General features: G+C 42.0%; 1 protein-coding gene across 1 annotated transcript in view; it reads right to left on the bottom strand.

Moving 5' to 3' along the window:
• Window positions 1-23,193, bottom strand: part of LOC308410012 (uncharacterized protein) — a 48,650-nt gene that overhangs the window by 13,122 nt on the left and 12,335 nt on the right. Inside the window, exons 7-13 of the mRNA XM_080903064.1 lie at window positions 19,973-20,377; window positions 19,119-19,556; window positions 17,731-18,168; window positions 16,910-17,314; window positions 3,210-3,614; window positions 2,338-2,793; window positions 950-1,387 (exon numbers count right to left, since the gene is read on the bottom strand). Of these exons, the coding sequence (XP_080759190.1) occupies window positions 950-1,387; window positions 2,338-2,793; window positions 3,210-3,614; window positions 16,910-17,314; window positions 17,731-18,168; window positions 19,119-19,556; window positions 19,973-20,377 (2,985 nt within the window). The remainder of the gene's footprint in view (window positions 1-949; window positions 1,388-2,337; window positions 2,794-3,209; window positions 3,615-16,909; window positions 17,315-17,730; window positions 18,169-19,118; window positions 19,557-19,972; window positions 20,378-23,193) is intronic.

Genomic DNA, 23,193 nt, shown 5'->3' with positions numbered 1-23,193 from the left:
TGGAACAATAAGAAGGAAACATTCAGAGATGATTTGATGTGAGCTGCATAAAAACAGCCACACACTGCTGATGGACTCCATCTTGTATATAATGAAAGTCCATCTTAAAGCCATCTTCCATCAGAGCAGCTGAACAGTGTTCTTAGACAGTTACTGACTCACAACACAAACACTCAGCCTGTGTGTGAAATCACTGCGTTCTGAACTGTAACTGTTATTTTGTTCGCTGTCTGACTTTAGAGAGTCAAACACTAAACATCAACAATACAGAAACACACAGAGGGGAACAACAACATCTACAACAGCAGCTTCACCTGCTGCTCACATCACACACCTCTCTGCTGTCTGACATCTTCATCTGCTCACTATAGAGCTGCTACCACCATCATCATCATCATGCTCAGTAAAACAAAGTCAGAGATAAAGTCCAGCTTCATGTAACTTTTTCATTTACTGAGTTACGTCACTGAAGGACTCGTTGAGTTTGCTTTCATGCTGTTTCCATGGCGATGATGGATTCAGGTGTAAAGGATGTTTCTGGCATGTGTGCACTCCAACACTCTGCAGCAGGAGCTCAGTCACATGATCCTATCAAATATAAATCTAACCTTTCTGATGAGAACGTCTTTATTCTAGTTGCTGATAAACATTAAAAGTCGTCTGATATTTATAGAAAATATGAAACTTCATAGCAACAAACAGCTGAACACGTCAGTGAAACACAGGGATGGACTGAGAACGTTTCCCTCTGAAATATGACAGAGTCTGAATACATTTATAACATGATCCATGTAGATGAGGTCAAACATATGATGCTGATGACAAACAGGCAGCACAAGACAAAATCATCACTTTACAATTCATGGAGCTCAAAATATTTCCATCACTTATTTTCACAGCAAATCTTCTCTTACAGATATTTGACTCATGTGAAGAGCATGTTATTTACCTGAGCTGTGAGATAAAAGGCAGACACTGCAGCAAACTCCTCACTTCACTCTCTTCATGTGAGCAGCCTCTCAGCTCCACTTGTTTCTTCTCTGGTTGGAGTTTCAGCAGCTCCAGGAGGATGGAGGTCTTTCTCTCTGAGAGGTCTATGATCCAGACTGCAGGAGCTGACTGGAAAACTGGCTGTAATGATGGAAGGACACTCAGACCTGTTTTAGTCTCACAGTCCTTCACATGGAAGCACAGATCCAACAGGAAGTTAATCTGATAATACTCATCCATGCGTCTCTCATGAAGAGGGAATGTCTGATATGTGCACACTGATGCTAACAGCTCCAGGATCTTCTCTCCTGTCTGCTGCTCTCTCTCTGCTGCTGCACAGAACAGACTCACAAAGATCCTGACTGCTCCATGGAGACGTGACCTCAGAGGAACAACACTGGAACAATAAGAAGGAAACATTCAGAGATGATTTGATGTGAGCTGCATAAAAACAGCCACACACTGCTGATGGACTCCATGTTGTATATAATGAAAGTCCATCTTAAAGCCATCTTCCATCAGAGCAGCTGAACAGTGTTCTTAGACAGTTACTGACTCACAACACAAACACTCAGCCTGTGTGTGAAATCACTGCGTTCTGAACTGTAACTGTTATTTTGTTCGCTGTCTGACTTTAGAGAGTCAAACACTAAACATCAACAATACAGAAACACACAGAGGGGAACAACAACATCTACAACAGCAGCTTCACCTGCTGCTCACATCACACACCTCTCTGCTGTCTGACATCTTCATCTGCTCACTATAGAGCTGCTACCACCATCATCATCATCATGCTCAGTAAAACAAAGTCAGAGATAAAGTCCAGCTTCATGTAACTCATTCATTTACTGAGTTACGTCACTGAAGGACTCGTTGAGTTTGCTTTCATGCTGTTTCCATGGCGATGATGGATTCAGGTGTAAAGGATGTTTCTGGCATGTGTGCACTCCAACACTCTGCAGCAGGAGCTCAGTCACATGATCCTATCAAATATAAATCTAACCTTTCTGATGAGAACGTCTTTATTCTAGATGCTGATAAACATTAAAAGTCGTCTGATATTTATAGAAAATATGAAACTTCATAGCAACAAACAGCTGAACACGTCAGTGAAACACAGGGATGGACTGAGAACGTTTCCCTCTGAAATATGACAGAGTCTGAATACATTTATAACATGATCCATGTAGATGAGGTCAAACATATGATGCTGATGACAAACAGGCAGCACAAGACAAAATCATCACTTTACAATTCATGGAGCTCCAAATATTTCCATCACTTATTTTCACAGCACATCTTCTCTTACAGATATTTGACTCATGTGAAGAGCATGTTATTTACCTGAGCTGTGAGATAAAAGGCAGACACTGCAGCAAACTCCTCACTTCACTCTCTTCTTCTTCTCCTCGCCATATCAACAGCTCCACTTGTTTCTTCTCTGGTTGGAGTTTCAGCAGCTCCAGGAGGATGGAGGTCTTTCTCTCTGAGAGGTCTATGGACCAGACTGCAGGAGCTGACTGGAAAACTGGCTGTAATGATGGAAGGACACTCAGACCTGTTTTAGTCTCACAGTCCTTCACATGGGAGCACAGATCCAACAGGAAGTCTCTCTGATATTGCTTCAGATCATCATCATCTTCATCCATGTGTCTCTCATGAAGAGGGAATGTCTGATATGTGCACACTGATGCTAACAGCTCCAGGATCTTCTCTCCTGTCTGCTGCTCTCTCTCTGCTGCTGCACAGAACAGACTCACAAAGAACATCACTGCTTCATGACGATTCCAAACATGAACACTGCAACAATAAGAAGGAAACATTCAGTGATGATTTGATGTGAGCTGCATTAAAACAGCCACACACTGCTGATGGACTCCATCTGGTCCATGTTTCCTGTACATAATGACGCTCCATGTTAAATATAACATAAAAGAGGGAAACATATCATCTCAGTTGCAGCACATAACTAATTTATTAATCCTCATAAAAACAAGAAAACACAAATATTTTAGAAATTTGTCAAAATTCCACTTTTAGAAGCTTCTTTAAATCAAGAAGAGACGGTAAAAACTTTACTTTAAGATTAAATGAATAGAAAAGTTGTTTTCTGCTTTCTTTGTAAAGTAACTATATACTATGTGTATACTGCATGTGGTGAACGCATGTTCTCCATCAAAACTCTTCACTAAGCTTCTGAATACAATCTGACTTACCTGAGCTGTGAGATAAAAGGCAGACACTGCAGCAAACTCCTCACTTCACTCTCTTCATGTGAGCAGCCTGTCAGCTCCACTTGTTTCTTCTCTGGTTGGAGTTTCAGCAGCTCCAGGAGGATGGAGGTCTTTCTCTCTGAGAGGTCTATGGACCAGACTGCAGGAGCTGACTGGAAAACTGGCTGTAATGATGGAAGGACACTCACACCTGTTTTAGTCTCATAAGAGTACAGGTCCAGGAGGAAGTCACACCATTTCTCTTTAAGAGGACTGTTTTTGTATCTGCACACTGATGCTAACAGCTCCAGGATCTTCTCTCCTGTCTGCTGCTCTCTCTCTGCTGCTGCACAGAACAGACTCACAAAGATCCTCGTTCGGTCTTCATCTGATGTCTCAGCATCAACTCTGCAACAATAAGAAGGAAACATTCAGTGATGATTTGATGTGAGCTGCATTGAAACAACCACACACTGCTGACACACTTTGCAATGTTTCTGAGTTTAATCTGGATCTTTGCTGATTTTCTGTCTTCAGTAAAATGAAACTTTGATAAAAATCAGAGTCTGTTTATTTCTTTGGAAGTCAGCAAACTCATAAATTGAGCAGAGGATCAAATAATTATGTCACTGCTGTAAAAAGGTAGAACACTGTGAGAACAGCTGTAATACAGTGTTGTATTATTCATGTACGTCGGAGTATTTGGAGAGTTTAGATTTTATATTTGCTATGGTCACTGAATCCTGGTGTTTCTTGGTTTAATGCAGTAACGTCTGTTTTCTACAATGTTTCTATGACAGGAAATGCTGTTTGCGTTGGATTCTCTATGATGAAGGAGATGGCGAGCCACCTCTGAACCTCATCACCTCCTTAGCCTGAGCAGCTGCTCTGAGCTTTCACTGTGCCAGACGAGGAGGCCACGCCCCCTTTTCCAGCCTTCACCTGAGTTCACCTGTGTGAAAGCACAGCACCAAACAGCTTAGCTGCTGTGTTTCACTCAGGAGCACTTTGGAAGTGAACCTGACTGGACGTCTTTACTAAAAGTGACTGACTACAAACCAGAGGAGCCAACGACAGAACTTCCAAACTCTTCAACATCCCAGAGACACTTTGCTGCATCATCAGGTGACTCCTTGTGATGAGGGAGCAGCTAAAGTAGCCTTGATCACTTCAATATCAACACTGTGTTCGTGCTGTTTACACTCGTCTGTGACGCTGTGTGAAATATTCACTAGTGTTTTGTGATCATTCACATTTGATTTGATAGAAGAAGTTTCAGGACATTGAAGTTACAGCTCTGAGTGGCTCCAGCTGCTCAGTGAGTCTCTTCCTCTCTTAAAGCCTCAAACTCACACTCTGGCCCTGCTCATTTAATATTCTGCAAACCTTCAGTGAGTTATGTTTGCACTGTGTGATCAATATTTGTCTGTTCTGTATCACTTTGTGCGTTTTCCTTTTCCTGTCATGAAGACAGCTCAGACCTGCTGGCATCTCCAGGTCCTGCTGAGCTTTCAGGTTATGTGATAAATGCTTTGGAAGTCATGGATGGGCCTCACTTTAGACCAGCTCACACAACATACTTCACTAACAACCAGTAACTGTCTGAATTAACTCAGGAATATCTGTAACACATGTACAACTTTATAAAGTGTTCATCCATCATTGGAAAAGTATCAGACTGCTGTCATTGAACATGTTATATTTGAGCCTCTTCAGCAAAACGTCATCATGTGTATCCATGATTATGAACGACATACTGAGGAGGAGCAATGCTTCATAAATGATGAAACAAGTATTAACTAACACTAATGCTGAAGAGTGTGCAGCTGTTATAAAGTGTTAGCAGCAAAACACTAAACATCAACAATACAGAAACACACAGAGGGGAACAACAACATCTACAACAGCAGCTTCACCTGCTGCTCACATCACACACGTGGAAATCACATATTTACTAACATTTTACAGTTAATTCATTTAGATTAAGATTTGTTTACTTTGAAAATTAGACTCAATTAATATTTTCTGGTTCAGAAAAGTCTTAAACACAAAGATTCACATGTTAGTGGCCACGTTGAGCCTCCTGTCAGTGTTTAGTTTCACCAGACTAGCTCTCTGTACCTGGCTATATCACCATGGTAACAGATGCTGAACACAGCCTGGTGTAGATCAGGTTATGTTCAGAGCGTCAGATTAACCCTCATAATGTCCTCCCGTATAAGGTATAAGTGGTGTCAGATGGATAGCCAGGAGGTCGACTGAGTGATGGGCCCCGAAATAGGAGAGGTAAGCACCGCCTGTTGATTCATGTCCAAAGGTGCTGAATTGGAAATTAAGCTAAATTAAATGTTCACTCAGTGGGGCTTCTGTTTTGTCCATAGTGAGTTTGGGGTAATTAGTGTTAAAAGCAGGGAATATTGGCCTGACTAAATTTATTGCTGTTTATTTTGGGGGCGAATTTTGAGTTAAGAGGTTATGTGTGTAAGTCAATACGGTGTGTGTTTAAAGTGATGTGGGTTGACTGGGGATGCCAGCCAGCCAACCAGTAGTTTAGGGTATTTGGTCTGATTGATCAGCAGAACGCGGTTCGGGCGTCAAAATAAGTGATGCTTATAATACACAGAATAAATTGTTTTAGGACTGGGGGTGTGGCCCCCCTAGGAGCGCAGTTGCTCAGCGTGTGGCGACGACCCCTGATCGTGGACGCACGGTCAGGTTAGAAGCTCGGATGGTTTCCGGGGGATTTCGAGCACCCCTTAAAAACTAAAGTGACAAGGGGATCACTTTTCTTACTGCGCTGTTTGATTGATAGGGTTGGACCCGGCTGCAACTATCTAACGTCGGGGACTTGTGAACTTTAAGTAAAGCCAAAAGCGTGAACTGGGATATTTCACGCGGCTGGTGGAGGTCCTTGTTGCCTGGCGGGAAGCAGTTATAAATTAATTAGGGCCTAGGAATCTGACCGCTCTCGGGAGGGCGTTCCCGAAGCGTTTAATTGATCAGCAAGGGCTCTGGGCTGAAAGATGCTTGTAAATTAGTCGAAAACGTAGGAATACCGGTATAGAAATAAGATGAGAAATAAATAAGATAAGTTGTTCTGGCAGGTGACGTGTTTATGTCTATGCGGGCCCGTGTATGTAAATAGAATATAAATTACCCGTGTGTGTAAATAAAGTGTAAATTAGTTGTATAAACTGTCTGTTGAATTTCTCCTGTGTGGTTGCAGAGTGTTCTGAGTGTTCTGAAAAAAGGAAAACTCTTTCTTTTCTCTCTCTGAGAGGAGGAGAGGGGACTGTGTGTGTGTATGTCTTCTTAGGAAAAGGAGGGGCTGTGTGTGTGGTGGAGAAAGAAGGAAAGAAAAAAAGGAAAAGCGTCTCTCTCTCTGTCTCAAGCAGCTGCAGAGAGGGGGGCTTGGTGAACCCCGCAGTGTGTGTGTGAGGAGAGACAGAGACAGAGAGGAGGGGGGGCGCATGTGCCCATTGAGTATTAAAGGAAGATAGAGAAAAACAGTTTCCCCTATTTGTTTAACTGTTCAACTGTTCAACCGGTACAGAGGTTCTGTTGAGGTGATAAGGAACCGTTGAACAACTGGTCTTGGCATCTGGTGTCGTTTGTCATGTGATACAGGCCTGAGTATATAAATAAAGTGTGAATCGGCTGTGTAAAGCGCTTACATTGATTATAACTGCGTGTGCTGTGAAAATGATTTAATACAGAAGCTGAGTGTGTGACGATTGAATAAAAAGTGTGTTTGGTTTTATATTGTTTAAAAAAAAATAAATGAGAAACTGCAGTCTGTGACGCAGTCTGAGAAGTTGTGAAGTGCATGAGAGCCGCGTGGTTCTGTGTTCCTGAGGGAAAGAAAAGGTGGGGGCTGTGAGTGTGTGTGTGACAGGAAGTTTGCATGCCCATATAAGAGAGATGAGTTAAACTCTTGCCAGATGAAGCAAGGGAGGCTTTAAGGAAAGAAATGAAAACGATATTAATGCTATGTTTTAGTGTGTTAATACAGGTTACAGATAAATAAAGGTGGACTTCTCTCAACCTGGAATTTTGAGTACGGCGCCAAAACCAGTAGAGTAGCATTATTGGGAGAAAACAAGCCAAAGTTTGGTTTAAAGTTTTACAGCTTGACCTCGCACTTGTCCCCATCCTGAGAAGAAGCTCAAAGGACAATTAATCTCCTGATGAAGACCAATAGAACATCGTGAACTTGAGAAGAATTTACAAGTAGCCAAAAGACAGTGCAACTGAACCGTTAACACAGAAACCAAACTGACGGGACCAGCAGCATGGAAGATGGAAGCATGCACTGTGAATTACAGGCTGGACAGTTGAATGCTGGGAAAGCACTGGACACTGATTGTCAGATTTGCCATGCTTGGAGTAATCTTGAAGAGACGACTGAAAGCATAAACAGAAAAGAAGAAACCACGTGATGAAACATGGACGGCGAAAGTGCAAGTACCCTCCTCGACTAAATCGGTTTCAGTTATGTACTGAAATATAAGAATGGACATTAGAGGCTTCTTTCAAAGAAAAACTCAGGCTGGGACTGAATTCAAAAGGAAAATACTGAAGAGAAACAGAGAGGAAACTGATAGGTTTGTAGCTTGTACCCATCCGCTGGAACGTTGAAGACAATATAATTACACTGCAAAGCAAGACACAAGTAGGCAAAGTTCTTCATGTTTCTCGTGCACGGGAGAGAAAACCGGACAGGCGCCGTTCCTTCGCTTGACCCCAGTTGCTCTCGTCCGTTCTCCCGTAACACTGTTCTTTTATTGAGGTTACATGAATATGCATAGGTTCATTAACATATGACGTCTACATACACACAAAGAGTACCTTGTCTGTGTATGTGGGTGTGTGTGTGTGTGTGTGTGTGTGTGTGTGTGTGGTCAAGATGTGACCCTGTGAAGACTCCCCAAAGCTGGTGCCAGGACGTCTGGGTCCATCTAACAAAAGGCTCTTATACTTAAAGAAATATACGTGTGCTTGCTATACCATAAATCAATAAGAAAAGATAAACTCTCCTAGGGAGTGTGATTTATGCCAGGACACTCTGAAGAGGAATGAATGCACTCCCTTCTACACAGAGTTGTTACAGACCTCCTTTAGGATGAAACATTCTTTCAATCTACAATTGATTATACACTTCTAAGCATATGTGAGTAAATGTTTCTAAGCATAAATGACAATCAACAATACAAAACCTATCAGAAACGGACTGTGTTTGCTGGAGAATTCAAGACAACAAAAGGACACTGAGAGAAGAGGACAGGAACCAGTGAGAGGTGAACCTGGACGAGTTTGACTGAAAGAATACAGGGTATAATTGGATTGAAACGAAAGCCTGAACTCATGATGGTGTTTAGAGATGTCCACCAGAAAACTAAAGAAGGTTAAATGAAGAGAGAAAATAAGTGACAATTACATGAATGAATGGAAAACACACATACACAAAGTGTTACATGTGAAATTATTTCTGGAAAAGAATCAGAAGTGAGATAGTTTTGAATTGAGAAATCAGTGAAAGGATGCATGAATTAAACCTGATTATAACATACAGAGGCAATGAAGAAAGCAGCTTACACGCACTGAACATTAACAAAAATACATAGGAACAGCAATGAAGACCTGCTTACACTTATACACATGACATAAGCTGGTATTTCTGACCAGAGAGAGGGAAACGGGTAGTTTAAATACTCATGATAATAATAAAATGTCTCAGTTGTGTTTCTTCAGGTGCAAAACAGACCTGGATCAATTCTCCACGTGCAGCGGTCGGAAGAAACCTATAGGTTAACTTGACTGGATCTGATAAGGCAAGTTTCTGGTTGAATTGTTCACAGCGCCATGTCTCCATAAACCTGACAAGTGGGCCCTAACTTCTGGCTGAGGACCAGGAATGCTGTTAATAAGGTGGGAACTTAAAATTTGGGTTAGCAAATTTGGGAAAGAAAACTGACGGCTTAAGTGGAGAAATGTGCAGGAGTCTGAAACACTGCAAAAGCAACATATGCAAAATCACCACACAAGCAGAAAATGTATTAACCTTACAAGGACAAGCTCATAATGATTAATGCATAGACATTGATTAAACCTGGCTAAAAACACAAACATACGCAATAAAGAACAGCTTGCTGTTTGTATGAGTGATAGAATGGTGTGAATGTTTAACAAAATACATTCGGGTTTGAGGAATAACTCTAAGAAGCTATATGATAAAGGGAGTGAGTTATGAACAAAGAAAAGTGATTAAAGTAGTTTTAAGCATAGCAGACAGAAGAGGAGTGCAGATTTGCATAGGAAACTTATAGTTTAGTGATTATATGTTGTCGTAAGGGGGTTATGTCTTATGTTGAATTTAAGTATGTTAAAGTGCATAAAGGGGGTGATTGTTGTGTGCAAATTGTGTGGTTTTAACAAGACTTTCGGTGTATTGAGGAGGTGAAATTATGTGAGTTGACCTGGGAGTGTCAGGACTGCGGTGGCAATATTTGTGTGTTTAAGGTTGTTGAGGTTGTGGGGATGGGTTGATTCTGTCAGTGAGGTTCGGGTTGTTGTTGTTTTTGTTTTTAATAGAGGGAGTTCTAGGAAACATGGACATGTCTGAGAGGGGCCCATTAGTTTTGTAACAGTGCACTTAGAGAAAACCTGTCAGGTGATTTTGTTTTGTGTTTTCATGAGCTAATAATCAGCTCTCTTTTTCTCATTTTTGTTCTAAGCAGGCCTGCAACAGTGAATAACAGCACTGACAAATTCTCGGGAAGAGCAAATATAAGGTGGGCTTTCCAGATTACAACTGGCCAAGGAGAAAGCTACCTGTGGGGATCTGATCAGGTCGTAAGTCCCTGTCTAAAAGGATTGTAGCGATTCAATCCAGTCCAAAACATAAGGAACTATTTTCCTATGGAAAATAAAAAATGAATGAGCTCATTTTGCTGAGGGTGGAGAATCTGACGCGGGACGCTCCACTGTTAGCAAAATATGGTGTGACTGCATGTGAATAAATGTGGACAAACAATTTGCTTTTACTAGGGGAAGTTTCTGTTTTATTGAGTGGGGTTATATTATGGGATTATAGTATATTGTTGGGAGAATGTCAAAATAAAGGAAGTGTGTGTCAAAATAAAGGGGGATTTAGGGTTTAATAATTTAATTGTTTAATAATTTAGGATCATTGTATGACTTTTGGGTTTTTGGTCATTTGGATATGGTAAAAGGTTAAAGGATTAAAGTGAACTGAATCCTGTTTAAAAGATACAATGCCAGTGTTTTAAAGCTGTGTACAAATCTTAGAGGGAAATTGTGGGACACGTTGACAAAAAGATATGCTTTGGGGAAAATGAGTGACGGGTTGAAGGAGGAGAACAGGTTTGATTTCTTTTTGATTTCTTTTTTGATTTCTAGAACAAGTGGTTATAATGTAGGCTTACACATACAGATATTACATAGGTTTATTTTTAGGATAAAGGGGAGAGCTTATAAATAGAAATCATTCTTTATACATATTGCATTTTGTGCCTTTAAAGGAGTTGTGGCTCAATTCGTCTCTTGAGGGTCACGAGCCTTTGGCTAGCGCTATGATTGGCCAATCTACTGTGAGGATGATATGAGTTATTGAGGAATTGCACATGCTTACAGAAACATACATGAGAGTATTGATTCCAGGCAAAAGGCCTCAAATTCGTTTAGCTGTTAACTGAACTTAAAGACGGACCAAAGAGGAAGGAAAGCATATATTTTGGTTACGTCTGATAAACTAGAATTAGAAAGTATTTTTACATTAAAAGGAGCAAAATGAAATAAAAGGAGTTATATCAAAACAGGTTATAACATAGGAAATGTGAGGTTAAAGTGAAGTTAGTGTTAACACACAGGAGTTGTTTCTGGGTAGCATTTAGCTATGATGAAATTTATGCAGGAGTAATTGCTTATATGCTTAAACTCAATTGATTAAAGTGGAAATGGGGTTTTGTTTCCTTTGCAGAAGATCTCTGGACCACAAGAGGGCTTCTTTTTATTTAATTTTGTATTAAAGCTTTACTTTTGATTTTTGATTTATATTTTGAACAGTGCACTGATTTTTGTTTGTGAATCTTTTCTTTAAGCAGATCTGCACATCGGAAATTACAAGCATTACACGTCGGCGAGAAAATTGTTGTAAGTGAGTTTCTCCACATTAAAATGGGCTCTGGAGGAAACCACTTATGGGGACAATTAGAAAGTGAGAGTCCCTGCCCAAAAAGGATTCAGCGAGGTAATCCGATCTAAAGTTCTTGTTTTTCTTTTTGAAATGACGTCATTTTGCTGAGGGCGGAAATCTAAATGCGGCGATGGTTTCCACTATCAGCAAAGAAAGGATGAATGAAAGAATGAATGGATGAAAGACTGGAAATAAAACAAACTGACTGACTGGTAAAAGCTGACAAGACTTGACCACGACTCAAGGTTAACCTCCACCTAGATAGGACAAAAGGGTGGATGAATTTATGTGTTTCTTTCTACAGGAGCAGAAAGATGACAGCGACATCTGAGGTTGCATGACGATTTAACTTTTAAATGCTACTTTCTGTGTTTGTGAAAGTGTGTACACACCTGCGCAGCGTTAACATTTGCATTTTTTAACTGGACAAGGGGTTGATGTTTGCTAATAATGTTTCCTACTACAGGATTTCTGGGCTTATGTGTGAAGAAAACGGTGTTTATAGGTTATGAGTTGGTAATGCGATTAAACTGTGGGAGACACATCCTGTCTTGAAAACAGTGTGATTCTTTTTACAGGAAATGTTTTCACAGGACCTCTGGAAGGTGGAGGGCTGACGCCTAACCGAGATGGTCAAATGTGTTTTGCTAATGTTTGTTTTGGCATGTGGAGGAATCAGTGGAAAACAGTCTAGTGACATGAGAAAACAAATAGGAGATGCAGTTTAATATGGGGCTTATAGGGATAAAACAAGAGGAGTGACATTGCTTAAGGGAAGTCACTGATTAAATTGGGGATAAAATAAATTGCGGCAATAAGAGTGATTTAATGATTTGGGAAATCCTGAACATGATACTTGTCTGTTGTGCTGAATACTTTAGTTAAATGAGTTAAATGAGCTTAACATGTAACTGCTGACTGATGTTTTTACACAGGGTTACAGGTTGGCGGGAGATTGTTTTAGGGAGAATGTGTAACGTTCTTGTACAGGTCTCATTAGGGAGTCAACATGTGGGAGGAGGCCAGGAAGGCCCAAGAGGAGGTGGCCCCGGAAGAGAGCTTACTCGAGATAAGCTCCACCCCAAGTAACACGGGGGGGAACATAGAGGCAGAATAATCCTCTCCCCCTGTGCCGCGGTTCTCCCTAGTAGTCTAACCTGGGGAGACGAAGAAAGAAGAGGAGCGTCACCCCAAGCATCAATTCATTCCAGGCTCCTAATAGGCTAGGGCTCTAGTCTAAAGTGATTGATAGTTTAAAGGAAGCATAATAGTTTTGTACGTTAATCGCATACTTTTATACTCATAACTTTATACTCCTATCACAAAGTTTAAAGTAAAAGTAAAGAGAGCCTGGGAACAGGGATCATGAAACTGTGGGAAAGTTGGAAATTAACGGGGGTTCAAGGTTCAAGGTTCTTTATTTGTCACATGCATAGTTATACAAGTATAACACACAGTGAAATGTAACCTGACACTCTCCTCGACATGTGCAAAAATTGGGGGGGGTGTAGAGGAGGAACATATACACATATATATATATATATACATATATATATATATATATATATATATATATACATATATATATATATATATATATACACACACACACACACTGGGTGAATGTGCAGTAGTAGCAGCAAGCAGGTGAATTCTGTACATTAATATGAATAGACATCTGACTATTTTACAGGATAGACAATATAAACATATTTAAATTTAAAGGAATTTGAAATGTACATTGTGCCTTGGTTTAGTGTCTGGAAGAGAGTCCTGTCTCAGTCAGTTATAGATGATGTGAGAGGGCGGGTGTGTGTGTTTAGGGCACGGATGGCTTGGGGATAGAAGCTCCTCTTGAGTCTCTCTGTCCTTGCCCGGATGATGCGGAACCTTCTACCAGATTGCAGAAGTTGGAACAGTTTGTTGCCAGGATGGGACGGGTCCTTCAGTATCTGCGCTGCTCTAGTCCGGCATCTCCTGGTGTAGGTGTCCTGAAGCGGGGGGAGAGCAATCCTGCAGCAGCGTTCTGCTGTACAGATCACTCTCTGGAGAGCTTTTTGGTCCTTCACACAGCTGTTCCCGAACCACGATGTCATGTTCTGTGTGAGGATGCTCTCCACAGCGCCTGTATAGAAAATCCTGAGGATCTTTGGAGAGACCCTGAACTTCCTCAGTTGTCGTAGGTGATACAGGCGCTGCCTAGCCTTTTTGGTCTGGACCTGAATGTGGGCAGCCCATGTCAGGTCTGAGGAGATGTGGACACCAAGATACTTGAAGGACTGCACCCTCTCCACTGGAGCTCCATTGATGATAATGGGCTTGTAGTCTCTGTGCTGACCCCTTCTGAAGTCCACCACCAGCTCCTTGGTCTTGCTGACGTTCAGCTGGAGGTGGTTGTCCTGGCACCATGATGCCAGATTCTTCACTTCATCCATGTAGGCCGCCTCATCGTTGTTGGAGATGGCACCCAACACCACTGTGTCGTCAGCAAACTTCACAATGGTGTTGGAGCCATGGGTGGCCACACAGTCTGAAGTGTAGAGGGAGTAGAGCAGTGGCGAGAGGACACACCCCTGAGGTGCTCCTGTGTTGATGGTGATGCTGTTGGAGAAGCACCTGCCCACCCTCACCACCTGAGTTCTGCCAGTGAGGAAGTCCAACACCCATGCACACAGACGGCTGTTAAGTCCCAGATCCCTGAGCTTTGTGAACAGTCTGCAGGGCACTATTGTGTTAAACGCTGAACTGTAATCAACAAACAGCATTCGCACATAGTTACCCTGTTTCTTGTCCACGTGGCTGAGAGTGGTGTGTAGGACGTGGGCGATGGCATCCTCTGTGGATCTGTTGGATCTGTAGGCGAACTGCAGCGGATCTGTGGTGTCTGGGATGGAGGAGGAGATGATGTTCTTCAGCAGCCTCTCAAACACCTTCATTACTACCGAGGTCAGTGCAACTGGCCGGTAATCGTTCAGGGATGAGGGTTTGCTGTTCTTGGGCACAGGGATGATGGTGGATCTTTTGAAGCATGTGGGGACCACAGACTTCGCCAGGGACTCGTTGAAGATGTAAGTGAACACACCTGCTAGCTGGTCAGCACAGCAGCGCAGCAGACGGCCGGTGATGCCGTCTGGCCCCGCCGCTTTCCTTGTGTTCACTCTCCTCAGTGCCGCTCGGACGTCATGCTCCGCGATGCTGGTCACCGGTCTCTCGCTGATGACGTCACTGTCCTCAGTAGTCAGGCGGTAGATAGCATTAGCCGCCTGGCTAACCTCGAAACGGGCGTAGAACCGATTCAGCTCGTTGGTGAATGCAGAGTCGGCGTTGATCGGCGCAGTGTCCCTGGCTTTGTAGTCCGTAATGGTGCGTAGTCCGTGCCACATACTCCGTGTGTCGCCCTGGTGGAAGCGGGACTCCACACGTTCCCGGTACCGGCGTTTGGCATCTCTCACCGCGCGCCGCACGCCGTATGAGGCCGCTTTGTAGGCGCTCATATCGCCAGTGGCGAGACCCGCGTTGTAGGAGGCGGTCCTGGCGTTTACTGCAGTGCGGATCGATCTGTCCATCCACAGTTTCTGGTTTGGGAATGTGGTGACTCTCGCAGTGGGGATAATCTCCTCCGCTAGCATATTGACGAAGCATACTGCTACTTCCGTAAACTCGTTGATGTCGACTGCGCATGCTCTGAACATGTCCCAGTCGACGTCGTTGAGTGCGTCCTGTAGCGTAGCTTCTGATTGGACAGTCCACCGTTTTACCTCCCTCGTGGTCACGTCTTCCCTCCGTATGCTTTGTTTATACTGGGGAATGAGGAAGATGGCGTTGTGGTCAGACTTCCCAAAAGCCGGGTGTGAGACAGCTTTGTAGCCCTGCTTGTATGGCATGTAGCAGTGATCCAAAATCCGATCCCCTCTCGTTGGACACAAGACATGCTGGTAAAAGTTTGGCATGACTTGTCTGAGGTTCGCTGTTGGGATTGATAAGTGTTATGACGTGTTTGTTGAAGTTGGACTCGCAAGCGAGCCCAAGAGGAGGAGTTGTCGAGAAAAACATCTTATTTTAAATCTCACTGTGTTATCATTTACAAGCACTGTCATTATTTCATCATTACTTCATTAGTCTGTATTACTTATCTTCAGTTTATCATGTATCATTTATCATTTATTTCAGAGCACGCAGAATAGAACACATTTTAGATACAATACTCTATCATGTGGTGAAAAGCACCAGCAGAAGCTGTACCTCCAGGCAGCCCAAATCATATAAGGACATTCAACTCTCTTTGGCCTAAACCCACAATTACACAAAATACACACACTGTATACACAATTGGTTAGATTCCCAGAGACTGAGGAGTGGAAACATCTGGAACATGTTGTTGTTCTGGGAAGATAAGATCTGGGGAATTCTTCTGACGTCATAATGACTATAAAGCTTTCTGTCTTTGTGCAGACGAAGACGTCCGGCTCTTCCCACACTGTACTGTGTGTTATAATAAAATAATCTGTGTTGACCCACTACTACCAGTCGTATGTCTCTTCCTCAAAATCCGAAACGCGACACTGGCTATATCACCATGGTAACAGATGCTGAACACAGCCTGGTGTAGATCAGGTTATGTTCAGTGTCAGATTAAAATCAGCTGTAAGTGACACATTTTCTCTGAGTCTTTTATGTCCAGTCTGCTCTGAGCTGGAGCTCATGATAACATGAACGTCACTTTGATGTGGTGACAAACTCCTTCACCAGATTGTGTGTCAGAGCTGAATGCAGCGAGTAACCTTTCATGTTTAAGTGGATCGAGGTCAAAGTGTCACAGCTGTCAGCTTACAAATAAACTGCAGCACAGAGCGCTCACACACATTCATTCATTCACATGTTAATGATTGCTACCAGCATCGCTTAGTCTCCTCTGATGCAGCAACAGTGTTGCCTGTGTTGTTATAGTTACATATTGTTTATAGCTCTGTGTCACCTGTTAATGTAACAATATTTCTTATTAACGGAGGTGAAATCAGTGGGTCTACTTTGTGTGGAAGAAGACAGAAATAACGTATGAATGGTCGTTGTGTGGATGTGGAGAAGAGAGGCCCCAAATGCAGGCTGAAGCTGAACATCCTGGATGACTCAAACTGTTTCCCTCTACAGTGAAAGCTGCTTGATGCTGTTTTGTTTTAAAGCCCATCAGAAACACATAAATACCTTAACAGTACAATTTTTATTAATATTTTTAATGAAGCTTTTTTCCCAGGAGGTCTTCGTGATGCTGTAAATGTCACTAAGTGCAGTTTTATTCTCACAGACAAACTGTCACATGTTAAAAAACTGTTGAAGGTAAACGTTACAAATTTGTGGACTCATTTCTATAAACTGGCTTCAATCAAGCAGCAACTAAATTGACAAATAGAGCTAAAATATTTTCATGAATTATTTTCAGCACTCATTTATTGACAGACAGACTTTATTGTGTGAAGAACGTGTCGTTTACCTGAGCTGTGAGATAAAAGGCAGACACTGCAGCAAACTCCTCACTTCACTCTCTTCATGTGAGCAGCCTCTCAGCTCCACTTGTTTCTTCTCTGGTTGGAGTTTCAGCAGCTCCAGGAGGATGGAGGTCTTTCTCTCTGAGAGGTTTATGGACCAGACTGCAGGAGCTGACTGGAAAACTGGCTGTAATGATGGAAGGACACTCAGACCTGTTTTAGTCTCATAAGAGTACAGGTCCAGGAGGAAGTCACACCATTTCTCTTTAAGAGGACTGTTTTTGTATGTGCACACTGATGCTAACGGCTCCAGGATCTTCTCTGCTGTCTGCTGCTCTCTCTCTGCTGCTGCACAGAACAGACTCACAAAGATCCTCGTTCGGTCTTCATCTGATGTCTCAGCATCAACTCTGCAACAATAAGAAGGAAACATTTAGAGATGATTTGATGTGAGCTGCATAAAAACAGCCACACACTGCTGATGGACTCCATCTGGTCCATGTTTCCTGTACATAATGACGCTCCATGTTAAATATAACATAAACGAGGGAAACATATCATCTCAGTTGCAGCACATAACTAATTTATTAATCCTCATAAAAACAAGAAAACACAAATATTTTAGAAATTTGTCAAAATTCCACTTTTAGAAGCTTCTTTAAATCAAGAAGAGACGGTAAAAACTTTACTTTAAGATTAAATGAATAGAAAAGTTGTTTTCTGCTTTCTTTGTAAAGTAACTATATACTATGTGTATACTGCATGTGGTGAACGCATGTTCTCCATCAAAACTCTTCACTAAGCTTCTGAATACAATCTGACTTACCTGAGCTGTGAGATAAAAGGCAGACACTGCAGCAAACTCCTCACTTCACTCTCTTCATGTGAGCAGCCTCTCAGCTTCACTTGTTTCTTCTCTGGTTGGAGTTTCAGCAGCTCCAGGAGGATGGAGGTCTTTCTCTCTGAGAGGTCTATGGACCAGACTGCAGGAGCTGACTGGAAAACTGGCTGTAATGATGGAAGGACACTCAGACCTGTTTTAGTCTCACAGTCCTTCACATGGGAGTACAGATCCAACAGGAAGTTAATCTGATAATACTCATCCATGTGTCTCTCATGAAGAGGGGATGTCTGATATGTGCACACTGATGCTAACGGCTCCAGGATCTTCTCTCCTGTCTGCTGCTCTCTCTCTGCTGCTGCACAGAACAGACTCACAAAGATCCTGACTGCTTCATGGAGACGTGACCTCAGAGGAACAACACTGGAACAATAAGAAGGAAACATTTAGAGATGATTTGATGTGAGCTGCATAAAAACAGCCACACACTGCTGATGGACTCCATCTTGTATATAATGAAAGTCCATTTTAAAGCCAGCTTCCATCAGAGCAGCTGAACAGTGTTCTTAGACAGTTACTGACTCACAACACAAACACTCAGCCTGTGTGTGAAATCACTGCGTTCTGAACTGTAACTGTTATTTTGTTCGCTGTCTGACTTTAGAGAGTCAAACACTAAACATCAACAATACAGAAACACACAGAGGGGAACAACAACATCTACAACAGCAGCTTCACCTGCTGCTCACATCACACACCTCTCTGCTGTCTGACATCTTCATCTGCTCACTATAGAGCTGCTACCACCATCATCATCATCATGCTCAGTAAAACAAAGTCAGAGATAAAGTCCAGCTGCATGTAACTCATTCATTTACTGAGTTACGTCACTGAAGGACTCGTTGAGTTTGCTTTCATGCTGTTTCCATGGCGATGATGGATTCAGGTGTAAAGGATGTTTCTGGCATGTGTGCACTCCAACTCTCTGCAGCAGGAGCTCAGTCACATGATCCTATCAAATATAAATCTAACCTTTCTGATGAGAACGTCTTTATTCTAGTTGCTGATAAACATTAAAAGTCGTCTGATATTTATAGAAAATATGAAACTTCATAGCAACAAACAGCTGAACACGTCAGTGAAACACAGGGATGGACTGAGAACGTTTCCCTCTGAAATATGACAGAGTCTGAATACATTTATAACATGATCCATGTAGATGAGGTCAAACATATGATGCTGATGACGAACAGGCAGCACAAGACAAAATCATCACTTTACAATTCATGGAGCTCAAAATATTTCCATCACTTATTTTCACAGCAAATCTTCTCTTACAGATATTTGACTCATGTGAAGAGCATGTTATTTACCTGAGCTGTGAGATAAAAGGCAGACACTGCAGCAAACTCCTCACTTCACTCTCTTCTTCTTCTCCTCGCCATATCAACAGCTTCACTTGTTTCTTCTCTGGTTGGAGTTTCAGCAGCTCCAGGAGGATGGAGGTCTTTCTCTCTGAGAGGTTTATGAACCAGACTGCAGGAGCTGACTGGAAAACTGACTGTAATGATGGAAGGACACTCAGACCTGTTTTAGTCTCACAGTCCTTCACATGGGAGCACAGATCCAACAGGAAGTTAATCTGATAATCTTCATCCATGTGTCTCTCATGAAGAGGGAATGTCTGATATGTGCACACTGATGCTAACGGCTCCAGGATCTTCTCTCCTGTCTGCTGCTCTCTCTCTGCTGCTGCACAGAACAGACTCACAAAGATCTTTCTGTCTTCGTCAAATGTATCAGCATCAACTCTGGAACAATAAGAAGGAAACATTCAGTGATGATTTGATGTGAGCTGCATTGAAACAGCCACACACTGCTGATGGACTCCATCTGGTCCATGCTTCCTGTACATAATGACGCTCCATGTTAAATATAACATAAACGAGGGAAACATATCATCTCAGTTGCAGCACATAACTAATTTATTAATCCTCATAAAAACAAGAAAACACAAATATTTTAGAAATTTCTCAAAATTCCACTTTTAGAAGCTTCTTTAAATCAAGAAGAGACGGTAAAAACTTTACTTTAAGATTAAATGAATAGAAAAGTTGTTTTCTGCTTTCTTTGTAAAGTAACTATATACTATGTGTATACTGCATGTGGTGAACGCATGTTCTCCATCAAAACTCTTCACTAAGCTTCTGAATACAATCTGACTTACCTGAGCTGTGAGATAAAAGGCAGACACTGCAGCAAACTCCTCACTTCACTCTCTTCATGTGAGCAGCCTGTCAGCTCCACTTGTTTCTTCTCTGGTTGGAGTTTCAGCAGCTCCAGGAGGATGGAGGTCTTTCTCTCTGAGAGGTCTATGGACCAGACTGCAGGAGCTGACTGGAAAACTGGCTGTAATGATGGAAGGACACTCAGACCTGTTTTAGTCTCATAAGAGTACAGGTCCAGGAGGAAGTCACACCATTTCACTTTAAGAGGACTGTTTTTGTATGTGCACACTGATGCTAACAGCTCCAGGATCTTCTCTGCTGTCTGCTGCTCTCTCTCTGCTGCTGCACAGAACAGACTCACAAAGATCCTCGTTCGGTCTTCATCTGATGTCTCAGCATCAACTCTGCAACAATAAGAAGGAAACATTCAGTGATGATTTGATGTGAGCTGCATTGAAACAACCACACACTGCTGACACACTTTGCAATGTTTGTGAGTTTAATCTGGATCTTTGCTGATTTTCTGTCTTCACTTAAATAAAACTTTGATAAAAATCAGAGTCTGTTTATTTCTTTGGAAGTCAGCAAACTCATAAATTGAGCAGAGGATCAAATAATTATGTCACTGCTGTAAAAAGGTAGAACACTGTGAGAACAGCTGTAATACAGTGTTGTATTATTCATGTACGTCGGAGTATTTGGAGAGTTTAGATTTTATATTTGCTATGGTCACTGAATCCTGGTGTTTCTTGGTCTAATGCAGTAACGTCTGTTTTCTACAATGTTTATATGACAGGAAATGCTGTTTGCGTTGGATTCTCTATGATGAAGGAGATGGCGAGCCACCTCTGAACCTCATCACCTCCTTAGCCTGAGCAGCTGCTCTGAGCTTTCACTGTGCCAGACGAGGAGGCCACGCCCCCTTTGTCAGCCTTCACCTGAGCTCACCTGTGTGAAAGCACAGCACCAAACAGCTTAGCTGCTGTGTTTCACTCAGGAGCACTTTGGAAGTGAAGCTGACTGGACGTCTTTACTAAAACTGACTGACTACAAACCAGAGGAGCCAACGACAGAACTTCCAAACTCTTCAACATCCCAGAGACACTTTGCTGCATCATCAGGTGACTCCTTGTGATGAGGGAGCAGCTAAAGTAGCTGTAGAGGCTAAGCCTATGCTTGAAGCCACTGAGGTGGTCGTTAACGGGGGTGACGCGATGTCATTTTTATGCATGAATTAAGTTCACACTCCAATAAATCCAGCAGTATGTATCTTGTCCTTTTTGGTCTTTATTCCGTATCGACTTAGCATAACAGCGCAACGGTCACAAACTGTTTGCCTTCTTAATGACACACCTGACGCCGATTACGTGCGTCTACCTTAAATACCTTTACATTACATAATCCAAACAGAAAAAGGTGACCTCTAGTGACCACATAAGGTATTAACCCAAGAATGGCTCCTACAGTAGCCTTGATCGCTTCAATATCAACACTGTGTTCGTGCTGTTTACACTCGTCTGTGACGCTGTGTGAAATATTCACTAGTGTTTTGTGATCATTCACATTTGATTTGATAGAAGAAGTTTCAGTACATTGAAGTTAAATCTCTTCCTCTGAGTCTCTTCCTCTCTTAAAGCCTCAAACTCACACTCTGGCCCTGCTCATTTAATATTCTGCAAACCTTCAGTGAGTTATGTTTGCACTGTGTGATCAATATTTGTCTGTTCTGTATCACTTTGTGCGTTTTCCTTTTCCTGTCATGAAGACAGCTCAGACCTGCTGGCATCTCCAGGTCCTGCTGAGCTTTCAGGTTATGTGATAAATGCTTTGGAAGTCATGGATGGGCCTCACTTTAGACCAGCTCACACAACATACTTCACTAACAACCAGTAACTGTCTGAATTAACTCAGGAATATCTGTAACACATGTACAACTTTATAAAGTGTTCATCCATCATTGGAAAAGTATCAGACTGCTGTCATTGAACATGTTATATTTGAGCCTCTTCAGCAAAACTTCATCATGTGTATCCATGATTATGAACGACATACTGAGGAGGAGCAATGCTTCATAAATGATGAAACAAGTATTAACTAACACTAATGCTGAAGAGTGTGCAGCTGTTATAAAGTGTTAGCAGCAAAACACTAAACATCAACAATACAGAAACACACAGAGGAGAACAACAACATCTACAACAGCAGCTTCACCTGCTGCTCACATCACACACGTGGAAATCACATATTTACTAACATTTTACAGTTAATTCATTTAGATTTAGATTTGTTTACTTTGAAAATTAGACTCAATTAATATTTTCTGGTTCAGAAAAGTCTTAAACACAAAGATTCACATGTTAGTGGCCACGTTGAGCCTCCTGTCAGTGTTTAGTTTCACCAGACTAGCTCTCTGTACCTGGCTATATCACCATGGTAACAGATGCTGAACACAGCCTGGTGTAGATCAGGTTATGTTCAGTGTCAGATTAAAATCAGCTGTAAGTGACACATTTTCTCTGAGTCTTTTATGTCCAGTCTGCTCTGAGCTGGAGCTCATGATAACATGAACGTCACAAACTCCTTCACCAGATTGTGTGTCAGAGCTGAATGCAGCGAGTAACCTTTCATGTTTAAGTGGATCGAGGTCAAAGTGTCACAGCTGTCAGCTTACAAATAAACTGCAGCACAGAGCGCTCACACACATTCATTCATTCACATGTTAATGATTGCTACCAGCATCGCTTAGTCTCCTCTGATGCAGCAACAGTGTTGCCTGTGTTGTTATAGTTACATATTGTTTATAGCTCTGTGTCACCTGTTAATGTAACAATATTTCTTATTAATGGAGGTGAAATCAGTGGGTCTACTTTGTGTGGAAGAAGACAGAAATAACGTATGAATGGTCGTTGTGTGGATGTGGAGAAGAGAGGCCCCAAATGCAGGCTGAAGCTGAACATCCTGGATGACTCAAACTGTTTCCCTCTGCAGTGACAGCTGCTTGATGCTGTTTTGTTTTAAAGCCCATCAGAAACACATAAATACCTTAACAGTACAACTTTTATTAATATTTTTAATGAAGCTTTTTTCCCAGGAGGTCTTAGTGATGCTGTAAATGTCACTAAGTGCAGTTTTATTCTCACAGACAAACTGTCACATGTTAAAAAACTGTTGAAGGTAAACGTTACAAATTTGTGGACTCATTTCTATAAACTGGCTTCAA

This window comes from Rhamphochromis sp. 'chilingali' (genome assembly GCF_963969265.1).
Source record: "Rhamphochromis sp. 'chilingali' genome assembly, chromosome: 1".
Lineage (NCBI taxonomy): Eukaryota > Metazoa > Chordata > Actinopteri > Cichliformes > Cichlidae > Rhamphochromis > Rhamphochromis sp. 'chilingali'.
The sequence above is the reverse complement of the archived record's forward strand: the minus strand, read 5'-3'. Positions and strand labels throughout refer to the sequence as shown.